This window comes from Phalacrocorax carbo, chromosome 4 (assembly GCF_963921805.1).
Source record: "Phalacrocorax carbo chromosome 4, bPhaCar2.1, whole genome shotgun sequence".
In the NCBI taxonomy this organism is placed as follows: Eukaryota; Metazoa; Chordata; class Aves; order Suliformes; family Phalacrocoracidae; genus Phalacrocorax; species Phalacrocorax carbo.
In genome coordinates, this window is record NC_087516.1 from 53,745,408 (window position 1) to 53,758,305 (window position 12,898).

Sequence of the window (12,898 nt, forward strand, 5' to 3'; positions counted from 1 at the left end):
CTCTATTCAGCAGCATGATTTTCACTTCAAAGCCTTTTCCTGATTCATTCTTTCCAATCCTCAGCACTGATGGCTACTGCTTCACCATAATAGAAGAAGATGAGTCTGGTGGACATTTAGTCACCAAGGGATGTCTTGGATTAGAGGGCTCAGACTTCCAGTGTCGGGTAAGAACGCATTTGCTGCCAGAGTGTCTTGGCTTTTGATAGCTTTCAACTGAAGTGCAGTCAACAATTACTGTGTCCGAGTTTTCACTTTTGTGCATTTGGCAGATAGTTGCTCTGCACTGATTGCTGAGGGGAGTGCGTTCATATCCCCAAATGGTGATGTTATAGCTGCTCCTAACAATAACTTTTTAGTTTTGGCACTGTTGCTACTAGTAACACTTCCTCTCAGAGGAAGTTTGAATTTAGAGACATGCGGTCTAATTCCTGACGTCTCCATGGTAGCTAAATTTAGTTAGGATATTATTTGATGGACCGCAGCAACCTTTATGTCTTACATGCAGTTGCACTTTGGTTTTGGATTTCTGGTGCCAGAAATTCCCTTCAAGTGCAGTGATCACCTGATGGAGAGCAAATCTCACTGCAGGAAGGGAAGTGGTATGGGCAGTGGAGCAAGGTGGCTCTGAAGTGTTTGCCTTTCCTAACGTTAACCTTAAGTGATTTTACATGAGTACAGGAACAGTCTAACCATCAAGGTCCATGGACAGCATTTTACCCAGCTTCCCGTGAGAGCAGAAGCAGCAGCTAAATGAGTCCATGCAGCAATTCTTGTGTTATTCTGGCTAAAATTTTTTGAATACCCATGTTAGCTGATTTTTGTAGTGTAAGTCTAACTGATGGTCATGTGTGACTTTCACAGTTCTGTCTTGCACCGTTAGAGTCAATCAGTCCCTTCTGCAACACTAGGGCACCAACAGCAATACTGTAGGGGTGCATTAATCTCTTAATTATCTAGATGAAATGTTGCTGGATACAGTCGATGGCAGAAGTCCTTACTCCGCACATCCTGGAAACCTGTAACAGACTGCAGTCTAGCTAACAAGCACATCTTACTCTCCAATGCCAGAATGACAGTGTATATTTACAACACAGATAATTACTTTGCTTTCTGTCAAATTGTTGGTTTCAGGACACTCCTATTCCACACCAAAGAAGATCTATTGAATGTTGCACAGGCCAAGATTACTGTAACAAACACCTTCACCCTACGCTGCCACCACTGAAAAATCGAGGTAAGGGGAAGTAAATCCAGTTCCAGACTGATCTTTTCCTGCTGTTGCTCTCTGTGCCTTAGGAAGAAACAAAACCAAAGCATGCCCCCTCCAACTGCACATGATTAGAGAGAGAAACTGGATTTTAAACAGTATCACTAAATTCCTGTAGGTCATGTGGGGAGTGGTGCCCTGACCCATGGATGCTGATACTTGCTATTATTCCTACTGCATACATGCAGTGGGCACCAGATGCATTACTGTTGTGCAATATTGTCCTAGCACAGACCTGCTGGCTATCAGTAATCATCCCAAAGACTTAGGTTAGTTGTGGCAGAGGATGCCTCTTGCTGTGTATGTTTTCAGCCTGATAATAAAAATGAATCCTCTTTCTACGTGCATTACTGTTTATAACTCCATACACGTCTTGGACCAGGTCCCCAGTGGTTAATCAGTCAGTTCAAGTTGACTGAAGTCCGTTAAGCTTTCCTTATTTAATAGACCTGATAATCCAGCACTAGGACAAGAAGTAGTCACTAAAGCAGATTTTCTCCTTGAAAAATGTAGCTGAAAATAGATGTAGAGTAAAAACTCGTGCACTGATTTATTTTTTTTATTCGTTATTTGAGAACAAATGGACATGTATTGACTTAGTAGATTCTGGGGCAAGTTTTTAGCTTTTTTATTCGTTTGTTTGAACATCACTTTCTGAAAGTTGGTAAGACTATTTTGGCTGGATGTTGCAGAACAGATTTTATAGAAACGTCTTCCTAAGTAAGTGTAAATTCATCCATGATAAACTCTTGGCATCGGCAGCAATGGCCAAGATCTGTGGTGGTCACCATGGAGTTTAGTCTGTGAGAGTCAGTTCAAGGTTGCAGGAGATATTTGTAGTCGAGGAGTTCCGAGTTGAAAATCCACATCAGTGTGCAGATGCACTCTTAATTACGCAAACAGTAGACGCTGACACAAATGCATGCTCAGAGGAAGCCTTCACTCATTTAAGCTGTTCCCTTCACGCCGATGAAAATCTACACAGATGGGTTGCAGAATCAGGCCTATGGAGAGTAGTATGTAAATATTTCACTATTTACTAGCAAGCCATTAAGTCAGTGAAACCTCATAAAATTCTGACTACCAACATAAGAGTTATGTCTACTTTGTTGTTTTTTTTTTTTCATTTTAAAATGTTATTTGGACAGAGAGAGAAGCTCCAAAAGGAAGTCAATATTTGTTCACACTTACTTAGTGTATCAATAAATATCATTTCAGTTTGGAAAACACTGCCATGGTTTCTTCTTGCCACTGACTGAGTTTATTCTATGTTAAAACTACTTAAAAATACTGAACCAATGCCTAGCACTAGACATCTGCCTTATTAAGATTTTAGTTATTTGGCAATGCTGTCTGCTCCTTATGCAGAAAGCAATAAAACAAGCTTTTGGTAGTGGCAGAAGTTGTTTGGATCAGTGTTGGTTTTGCTCTGTGTGTATATGGGGTAAATAAAGCATCACTTTGGCACTGTGGTGGCAGACCCATTAAGTAGCAGAGAGAATATTTGTTGAAAGAAAAATTTTGTTGAGTTGGAGCAGGATTCTAGCTGCTCTGTGTTGCAAAGTTGTCTATTTTAGTATGACAAACAAAAAGTGGTGTATTCACTCAGTGTATTTTGAATACTTTTGTTTGAGATAAGCTCTCGCACTACCGGTATCCTGATAGTATGTTGTGGAAATACGTTTCAGGAGCTGTTTTATTAAAGGTGGCTGGACAGGGCCTTAAGTAAATATGTCATTCTTGGTGCCAGGCTTGTTTTAATTTGTTGTTGCTGTACACTAGTATGAAAGCTCAGGGAAAAGCCATAGTTTGAAATCTAGATCCTCACTGCAACCAGGTACAAGTACTGTGTACAAATACATGCTACTGCCGGGGCCCAGTACTGTGGCTGTGATAATTACTTCCATTGGAAACATTTAGATTAGGCTGTGATTGACTGAGTACTGTTAGAATTGTATATCAAATGTAACATAAACTGCAAGTACAAAGAAAGAGAAGATGAACTTAAAAGCAAAGTTCTAGGAACAACCTTCTGATCTCCAGGATTCCATGAAAAATATGTTTGTTCCTCAGCGATTAAAAGGCAAACAGAAATTTGGCTTCTGATGAACGCGCGCCTGAGGTCATATCCCATGGGAAACAGAGTCTAGGGAGGGCGCTCAGCTGCAGGTCAGAGGTTGTTGAACTGCAAATTAACCTATGCACCAAGGTATCACCTACAAAGGCAAGTAACTTGTGTTCTCAAAGTGCTCTCCCAGACCTGGCATGTGCTGCACAGTGAGTTTTACCCCCCCCACCATGAAAAGAAAGGAGGACCACATACATGAAAGTGGGAGCTAGAAGAATTAACACTGGTCAAAGCAAGGCTTGTCAAGCAAGGTAGAAGAAACAGCAGCTAAGCCTAAGTTTTGAGCTCATCACGGTACAGAATTAGCAGGATAAAATACCCCAGAGAAACCGTGAAGTCCTCGTCCCAGCTGTACATCTGTCTTATTAAGGAAATGAGAGTCATAATTGGGTCTGATACAACACCTCTCCTTTAAACAATAAAAGATATTCCTGGAAATCCCAGCGAAAACACAGGCTGAGACCAGTCGAAAGGAGAAATAAGTCTTTACTGATTTAGAGCCTATATAAGCAGAAGTGGTGGTGCCACCGTGTCTGGCTCCCTGCCTGTAGAGCCAGTGATGAATGGGCAAGGGAATGATTGGAGGAATGATGGGGTTTGATGTGTGCACACAGTCTCCACGCCTCAGATTTCACTGCAGTTTTTACTCGGATAACCATAACATTGTGAACTGGAGGGACCTGGGGAGGGAGAGGAACCTCCTCTCGCTTTGATATGCTGACTTCTCCCTTGAACCTGCTGGGTGGCATTTTCAGTGCACTCCTCAGCACAGTTCTGCGGGTGGCAGTGAGAGGAGTGAGGGGTGGAGGAGGGGAAATCACGGGAAAATAACTGAGAGGCCGCTTGGTATCACCAAAGACCATCCTTTTGTCCATCTCTCCCTTACTGTGCTGCTCACCACCGACACCAGCGCGCCCCACTATTCTTGTACAACATAAAACTGTTAGCGTGCCAGTTGCTGGGCTTCGCTATTATCAGCCAGCCAAGGTATGTGAAGAAGCTTCCCAAACCTACTGTGTGTTTGTTCTGCGCTCCCTGCACCGTGCTCCTGGTAATCGCTCACTGCTGCCTCTGCGGAAGCTACTGCTTATTCCCCTGACCCTGCTGCTTGGCACGTTGCAGTTGCCAAGTAACATAACACTAAAAAGCACAGTGCTGGACTTCTTAAAGGACAGAGTATCTCCATCACATAAACTGGCATCAGCTGGTACCCACCACAGTCTCCACCACGGAGCCCATGAGCCAGTGATTAAGGAGACTTACAGCCGAGCTGCCCCATCCCTCCACCTGGCCAAGGAGGTGCCAGAAATGGTGCAGGGAAAGGGAGGTTTGTCCTGCTGCTCTGTGGGGAACAGCTTGGGCTGTAGGAAGGGAGAAGAGCTGGTCTGCTGCAGCACCAGCCTGGCTCAGTTCAGCAGAACAAACAGACGTTGCTGGTATAAGAATGGGGGCATGCTTTTAATCTTGTGTTGTCCACGCACCAGTGGGTTTATGAAGTCCTCAAGTGAGCAAGCAAATGAAATTCTGCCAAAAAGCCTTGAAAATGCAGGAAGTATTTGAAAGGTGAGACAATAGCTCGCTTATCGTCGGTATTGCCTCTCATCATACGTAGCCAAATAAATATAAAGACATATGGAAGTTATTCTCCTCTCTTGAGAGCCAGTCGCATGCCCGTAGTGAGCCACTACTAAAGCTACGTTAGCTGACTTTATCAGCATAGGGGACATCACCTACTGCAGGAGCGTAAGCCTCGCTGCTGCCACAGTCTGCATCAGCCGCTCCCAGCACAGAGATCAAGACACGTTCCTTTGTGCCTTGCATGCTTTCCTTGCATTGCTTCATGTGATTGCATTCGAGTACCAAAAAATTTTGCAGTGTTGGAGTCTGAATTTTGTTTAAGAGCTACACAGCACTTCCAAAACGTCTTCTGGACTGTGGGAAAATCAAACTGCGTTTATTTACTTTTCTGAATGGGAGAAGCTCGTTAGAAACATTGAGCATAGGGTTTGGATCATTTAAACCCTAAAAATGATCAGTTTGAATTTGATTCAAGATTTTAGCATCTTTATCATCCCTTTCCTAGATCTACATACTCGGACACACACAGGCAGCATGAACAGTATGGGTGCTTTACAAGTTCTGGCAGTGCAACACTTGGTGTCTGTGTAAATGCGCAGACTTCCATGGCTTTAATATCTAACATACACAAGTATGAGCAATGTCTGAATTGCTCCCTCTGTGTCTGACATCAGCCTTCATTACTGCTAAGCGCAAAAGCCCAGCTTCCATTGTGGCTTATTCTGTGAAGTGGGAAAACCCAAGTATAAAATCCCACTATATTGTCTGCACGCTCTGTTTATCTTCTCCTCAGCTGGTGGCCTGTGACATCTTAAACTGTTACAAACCACACATTTTGGAGGGAGATGACTGGCACAGGCTGCTTGCAAAGCACGAAATAGAGCCCTTAGCCCTGCCGAGCAGCCATCGCCTTCGCGAGAGAGGTCTGGATTCCCCAGTGGGCTCTCGGTTTCGGCTTGCAGCCCACTTGGAGTGACAGGCCGGGTAGAAATCTGCTGCGGCAGGGAGAATGATGGGCTCCAGTGTTTTCCTGATAGACATCGTGTCAGTGTCCCCTTTCAAAGGTATCGGCCGTGTCTTGAATGTTTACATTGTTAATGCTCCCGGAGCAGGTAATGGCAGGCTAAAACATGACCAGTGTGATCAAAAGGTGTGTTAGTAGGTAATCTCTGTTTGTAGTGGAAAGGGGAAGGAAAGAAATAGTTTGGGGGCAAAAACAGGAGGAGAAACTGGATCTTTAAAATAAAAGAGCCTGACAGTAAACCAAGAGTCCCTGAGGAATCTCCTTGTCTCATTACCCTTGTAAATCTGAAATGTAATAGTGCCGTTCCAGGATAAGTCGATACAGATAGATTTCTTGCGTTTTACGATGTGTTCGGCATTAGTGTGAAAGATGCAAGACAGCAAGGCTGGGAGAGCTTCAGAAAACATAGTCTCGTTTGTGTTATAGCAGATAGCAAGTTTGGGAGGGTGGTGTGTGTTCTGCATGCTGAAATACCATAATTTTGAGACTTTGGAGGTGGGGAGGCTAAAGAATAGCGCTAAGGTTCCTTTGTTTTTCAGCAGAGGAGCATGCATGAAGGTCAGACTCACTTGCCTGAGTTGAGAATACAAATTTGGAGATTAATGGTATACTTTATGAGCCTCCCATGCAAAGATTGACTGAAACTTTTTAATAGTTTTTACGTAATGGCATTTTCTACAAGTTATTTGACGCATTTCATTTTCAAAATGCTTTACAGAATAGCTGCTGGAAGGATAGTTTTGCCCACGAGGGTGGGAAGGACTTGCTGGCGCACAGGGCTGCCATAGAACAAATGGAGGAGAAGATTCCTGCTCAGGTGTCTAAAACAGGATCCGAGTGACAGATTATTCTGGAGCGATGGAAATATATTTTCAAGGCCTCTCATGGCCTGCCTTCTTGGGGGTTGGGTGCTCCACTGTGTCTTCCCTCCTAGGATAAATGCAATAATTCTTTTTTATATATATATTAACTGCTCAATAGGATACTACTTAGTAAGAGTGATTTAAGATAAAGGCAGTAATTTTTGTACTTCCTGGCTGATCACTTAGGTTAAGGCACAGAGCTACAGGTCTTAATTGATTTTTCATTCAGAGCCAAACAGGGAATTGCAATATTTTGTCTGAGTGAGGGCTGAAAAATCAAATAGGCCTTTCGAGGTTCTGCCCTGGTCAGTGAGGGTCAAAGAGGAAGTGCACAGATTGTCGGGGGAATCCGGGGGTATCTCGCACAGCACTTCAGTAGAAAAGAAAGAAAACAATCTTGTTCTTGCTGCACTTTTTAAGGTGTGTGTGCCTTTTGATACTGACTTTGTACCACCTCCCTTCCCAAATTTTCCACCTTCCTTGTTTTTAACCCCAGACTTTGCTGAAGGAAACATTCACCATAAAGCCCTGCTGATCTCGGTGACTGTTTGCAGTATACTTCTGGTGCTTATCATCATATTCTGCTACTTCAGGTAAATAAGGAATCGTTTACCAGATTGTTAATGTTCCTCCCAACATTTATCTTTTTATGGACTTAGGAATTTGAAAAAATTGAAGTGGACCTTAAGGAAAAGAAATGAGAAACTATAGTCTTATGATGAGGAAAAAACGTGTATTTTATTCACGCAAGTCACAGGTAAACTTGTGTGATGTATTTCATATAGCATCTTTCACCCAACATCCTAAAAAGCCATTCATGTAGAAGCACAGATTATTCTTTACTGAGTCTAAAAAAGCCACAGGACAAATTTTATGTAGGGTAAATAAACCTAAGGCTTCTAAATGTGGTTATGTGGTAAAGAACTGATCATAAAAAAGAGAGGGATACAGGAATGTAAGTAAATATGTCGAGAATGTTATCATAATCTACATATATTATGTTTAAATAAATTGTCACGTTTTTTAAGTAGTCCCAGACCCCATGACCTGACCTCTTCTGGCTTCTAAAAGATCTACTGCAGTCAGTAAAACAAAACTGGGTATTTACTTGGTCTGTGTTTTAAATATACTTAAGTTTCTGAAAGAAAAACATTCGGTTGCTTTCCAAACTTACACCAGAGCGCTCAGTCTTTGAGTTTTGATGCTGAAAACAGTTGCTAAAAATAAAATAGAACATTTTGGGCAGCGAGTCCAGCATATTCCTCAGGGAAGCAGAGGAAGCTGTGAGTCTATAAATGGAGCAAATGCAAAGGACGATGTGCATTATTCATTACACATGTGTTCATTGTATTCAAAGCTAATTTCACTTTCATGTAAAACGGCAGGTACAAACGCCAAGAGACGAGGCCCCGCTACAGCATCGGGCTGGAGCAGGATGAGACCTACATTCCTCCTGGAGAGTCCCTGAAGGATTTGATTGAGCAGTCCCAGAGCTCAGGGAGCGGCTCCGGGCTCCCTCTCCTGGTAAGGAAGCAATATTATTTTAGTGCAAGTTTAAAAGGCAAAAAGGAAGAGAGGGAGAAGACAAAATGAGGCACAAGAAATTATATTTATGTGTCCTCAGTTGTTGTTTTAGGGTTTTTTCTCTCTTAGAAATGACAGGGATTTGAGCTGGAGAACAGCTGCTTTAGAAGCAGGAGACCTTTTTTCATGTAGACTAAGCCAAAAAGGCTGATATTTAGTTGTTTTTTTTTACCTCAGCTCATTTCTTATTTTAGATACCATAGGGTAAGTACAAGCTAAAAGAGCTCACAGAAATTCATCAGGATTTACCCCAATGACAGGACAGCATCTGGTCCGCTTATCTCATTTTCTTGCTTTTTATGTGTGACACACAATAGCATTTTAAACACTGACATATCATTGTTATGTAAAGGGAATGGCAATTCATCAAACCTGGAACCTTTTTATGAGTAGACTTCACTTTGCATTCAGAAGTCAAGAGCAAATTAGTTTTCCTTTTAGTGTGGCAATCTCAAAGGTTAAAGGCACACGGGTGGAGTTTGTGATTATTTCTGAACTGACTCCAGGGTGACTGCATCCCCTGAGCTCACCTGCTGAAAAGCCAGAAGGTTCACCTTCTGATGCAAAACAGTTCTGTTCACCAGGGTTTTTTGTTTCTGGGGGTCATCATTGCTTTTTAGCACTGAAAAAAAGGGTTACTTATTTAAACTACTGCCTCTGAGAAAATGCATTAGGTTTCCCAAACCTATGAGTTTGTAGTGATCCTATTACTGTAGATGTTGTCCAGTTTCCAAGTACTACGTACTATCTGTGTTTTGCCCACACATCCTTTTTCTACACCCTAAAGATGAAATAAAATGGGAAGTTGTATAATTCCTTAAAATGAAGGAACAGGCCGAGTGGTTGGCAAAAATCCGACTAACACTATTTTTTCTGGCAGGAGTAAGTGCTTAGAGTCCCATTTAAATAAAGTACTGACTTTTTTAAAAATCCAATTTTCTGACAATTAACATAGCTATTGAGAAAAAAAAGCCAAGCTGCCAAGTGGGTGCTGTGACTGGTGCTGAGCATGGAAAACCTGCAGTCATTTTTGTATTTTGAGAGAAACTCCATCATTTAGGTCTAGGCTTTGAGAAAGCTATGTCATATCCCATACCAGTGTCCCCCTAACAGCCATGGAAAGGGAAGGATCATGCTTACAATTTAGGACCATTCCTAATGGGTGCTTCCAGTTGATTTAATTATGAGGGGTTCTTCCTCTTTTTCCTTTGGTGTTTTTTTGTGTAACGCCTGCACATCAAGGTCTTGGTCTGCACTTGGTGCTCCTACCTTTTACACTGACAGAAATAATATAATAATTTGGAGCAAACACGAGGAACTTGGTTGTTCTTCTGTGAGCGAATGTGTTTCCAGGAGCCCACATGTGCAGGAGGTGCCCTGGGGCATCTCGTAGCAGTGCATGGCTTGATACTTCAACCCTAGGATGCCCTTGAGACAAAAAAGCTGGAGCGCTGCTGGCTGACACTGCTTGTGCTTTATGCCTTCCTGTGTCCCAGTGAGCTCGTTGAAGATGGGATCTACGGTCTTACCGGTCCCCAGGTCTACTCTTGCGGTGGACAGAAAAACTAACTTCTGCTAATTAACTGCTGTAATGGCCGAGGTGGCATCCCGACTGGGTCATTGCTCAGTAGCTCTCAGAGCTGTGCCAGTGCTCTATGAAGCAGAAACCATCCTGTCTTCTGCCAGTCCTTCTCTTTCGAGCCTGGAGACTTTGCAGCCACTGGACCGACCCAGTGTTCCTCCTGAAGGCACTCTTTTCCCCCCTCTCCTTGCCTACGAAAAGGCATACAGTCTTTCCCTAGACTTTCCCTGTAAGTAGTGGTTTTCTGTGGAAGAGAAGAAAAATGAGCACTATAATGAATCTTGCACTTGTTAATAGCTGTTTGCTGTATTTCCCAGACAGCTACAACTGCTACAGGCTCCCTAGAAATGCACAGATTAATGCCTCTGGGCCCATGCCTGAAACAAGTATATAGAAAGTGCCTGGCAATGGTGCTCTAGACTTTTTGTGGTAGAGTTTGTTTTTAACGGTATTATTTCTCATGCAAAGACTAAAACATCCAAAGTTATTGTTTCAGGAAAGTAAGCTGCACAATAACAAAATGTCGCTTTATGCTAAACAGTAATGTTTTCCTTCTGTGCAGAACATTTATTCTAATGGGTACAAATATTATACCAAAAACAAGCATTAACCAAGATTTTATCGGTACTTTGACATTCAGCAAGCATTCTTTCTCCTGACCTGTTCGTACCTCTGACAGAAAAGTTTCCTGCAGGTCAAATGCTGCCAGTCAAATTGAAAAACCAAGAAAAAATTACAGTAAGTTGTAAATAAAGGCTTTGAGCCAACAAACTGGGTCGCACAATCAAATCCATGCAAGCAAGAAGAACCCCATTGGCCTTGACAGAGCAAGGTGTGTAGGAGAAGCTGTTGCCTACATGCAACACTGAGGGAGGAGATTAGATGGTGGGGACATTTATTTCATTTATTATGGTCTGTAGGAAGAGTTTGCTGAATTACAGTTTGGTCTCTACTTTTTAATGTATTTTTTTCCTAATTCTTCTTCCAGTGAGTTTTGCTTTTAAGGGACTTCATCCCAGCCACAGGTATTAAGTTCTCGGTTCAAAATATTGCAGTTAAAAAAAGGTTGGCTTGTCTGAGTTTTCATCTGCAGTAGCTGAACACATTTAGCTAAACATCAGAAAAATAGAATGCAGAAAGAAGAAATAGTTTGTAATTGGATTGATTCCAGTCAGGGAGAGGAAACAAAGAGCCGTGTAACCTTACCTGGCTGCTCACAGAGCTCATGCAGCAAAATATACAGATTTGAAAAGAAATAAAAATAACCAGCCCCACTCAGTGTAAATAATTCACACGAACACATCATCCAGCATGCTTATGAAATCAGTTCATCCAACAATTTTGATTAACCAATTTGTTTCAGAAATTGTAATCAGTTTATGATTCGAGAAAGGGCTAAATTCCTTAAAATAAAATAAATTGTTCATAGGAAATCGTTTGACCAGTTCTAGCAAGAGGAAACCAGGTTAAGGCCCTTCACATAGTATTCTGCCGCCTGAAAACCCATAACAGAAATGTGTTTTTCATTTTCTTAATGTAATTTAATAAGGAACTTTTCATCATTAAGTATTATAATTCCATGTACTTTATGATGCCATTACATATATTTACACAAATTAAGTTATTTGATATAACTGCATTATTGTTCAGGATGCATTTTTAAAATGGGCAAAATAGAAAGCAACAATGCTAAAATGACATTACGAAATGTTACAGCAAAATTCCAATGTAATATAACTATTGTTCAATCACTATATGAGAGTATAAAAGAGTATAAATCAATTTAAAAAATTAAGGCTAATCTCTGTTCTTGGCTTTAACTGATGTTAATCAAAAATAATAGCACTGAAGCCACCATCTTGGAATGGGAATGTAATAATACGTTGCAGGGCTGAAAAAAATGGAATTCTGTTTAAATGACAGAAGAAAGCTGGGACTTTTGAAATAGCTTTGCATTAATGCCACTGTATGTTTTTCTTTTTTAAAATTTTCTAATAGGAAACCCAGTGATTTGTTTACAGAATAAATTATACTAGACCTTACCTAATAGGTTTTGAGTTTCTCTTTGGACATACATTCATGCTGCAGTGGGGTTGTGGCAGTCCTGCTCTGCAATACCGAACTGGTAGTTTCCACTGGACCTGCTGGGTATAACAAAGGAATCAAAGGATTTTAAAACCAAGTTTTGATCATTTCGGTCAGTCAAGATGAGGTGAGGCTGAGTCAACCATGAATGCCACTGGGTTGTGTTGCAGCATCTACTTGAGATTTTATTTGTGACCTTTCAGAAATGTGTGATCCATGGACATGCCTCAAGTCTATAAGAATGTATTCGTCTCCATTTGTCCGAGGTTTTTTGTAGTCATAAAAGCTTGTTAAATGTAGAATCAGTCCATCTGCTATGTGGGGTCTTGCCATCCTTATGAAGGGTATCTCTGCAATGCTGCCGAGTACATTGAACTTATGCTACAGCTGCACAAATGGTGTGGCTTTAGCATCAGTTCACAGTACAGCCACTGATAAAGCTGTTATGGACACTAGAAAGGGCAGATTTAAAGCTGTGCTTCCATATCTTTGGAAAAAAAAAAAATCATACTTTTTTTTTACTATGTAATGATGATTATTAAAATTAGTGTAGGCATGTGGGTTCTAACTGTGTAAGTAGTGGCTGAGGTTCCTAACGCCAAATTTATATTTTGAAATACATATATTTGAAATTATTAGGCATGGGATTTTCAAGGAAGGTGATAGGAAGCTGCTTTCAGTAATTTTGCTAGTTTTGGAGTGCTGATACGCTTTCAGCTCTTGTGAGCCCTAATCTTGAGTCTCAGTGGTGTTGAGTATGTAACAAATATCCCCATTTTAATTA

General features: G+C 41.4%; 1 protein-coding gene across 11 annotated transcripts in view; it reads left to right on the top strand.

Moving 5' to 3' along the window:
• The window catches only part of BMPR1B (bone morphogenetic protein receptor type 1B), a 252,620-nt gene that overhangs the window by 231,054 nt on the left and 8,668 nt on the right, over window positions 1-12,898 (top strand). For all 11 annotated transcript variants that reach the window (XM_064449982.1, XM_064449986.1, XM_064449978.1 and 8 more), the window contains 4 exons: window positions 65-167; window positions 1,135-1,237; window positions 7,360-7,456; window positions 8,249-8,387. In XM_064449982.1, coding sequence (XP_064306052.1) covers window positions 65-167; window positions 1,135-1,237; window positions 7,360-7,456; window positions 8,249-8,387 — 442 coding nt within the window. The remainder of the gene's footprint in view (window positions 1-64; window positions 168-1,134; window positions 1,238-7,359; window positions 7,457-8,248; window positions 8,388-12,898) is intronic.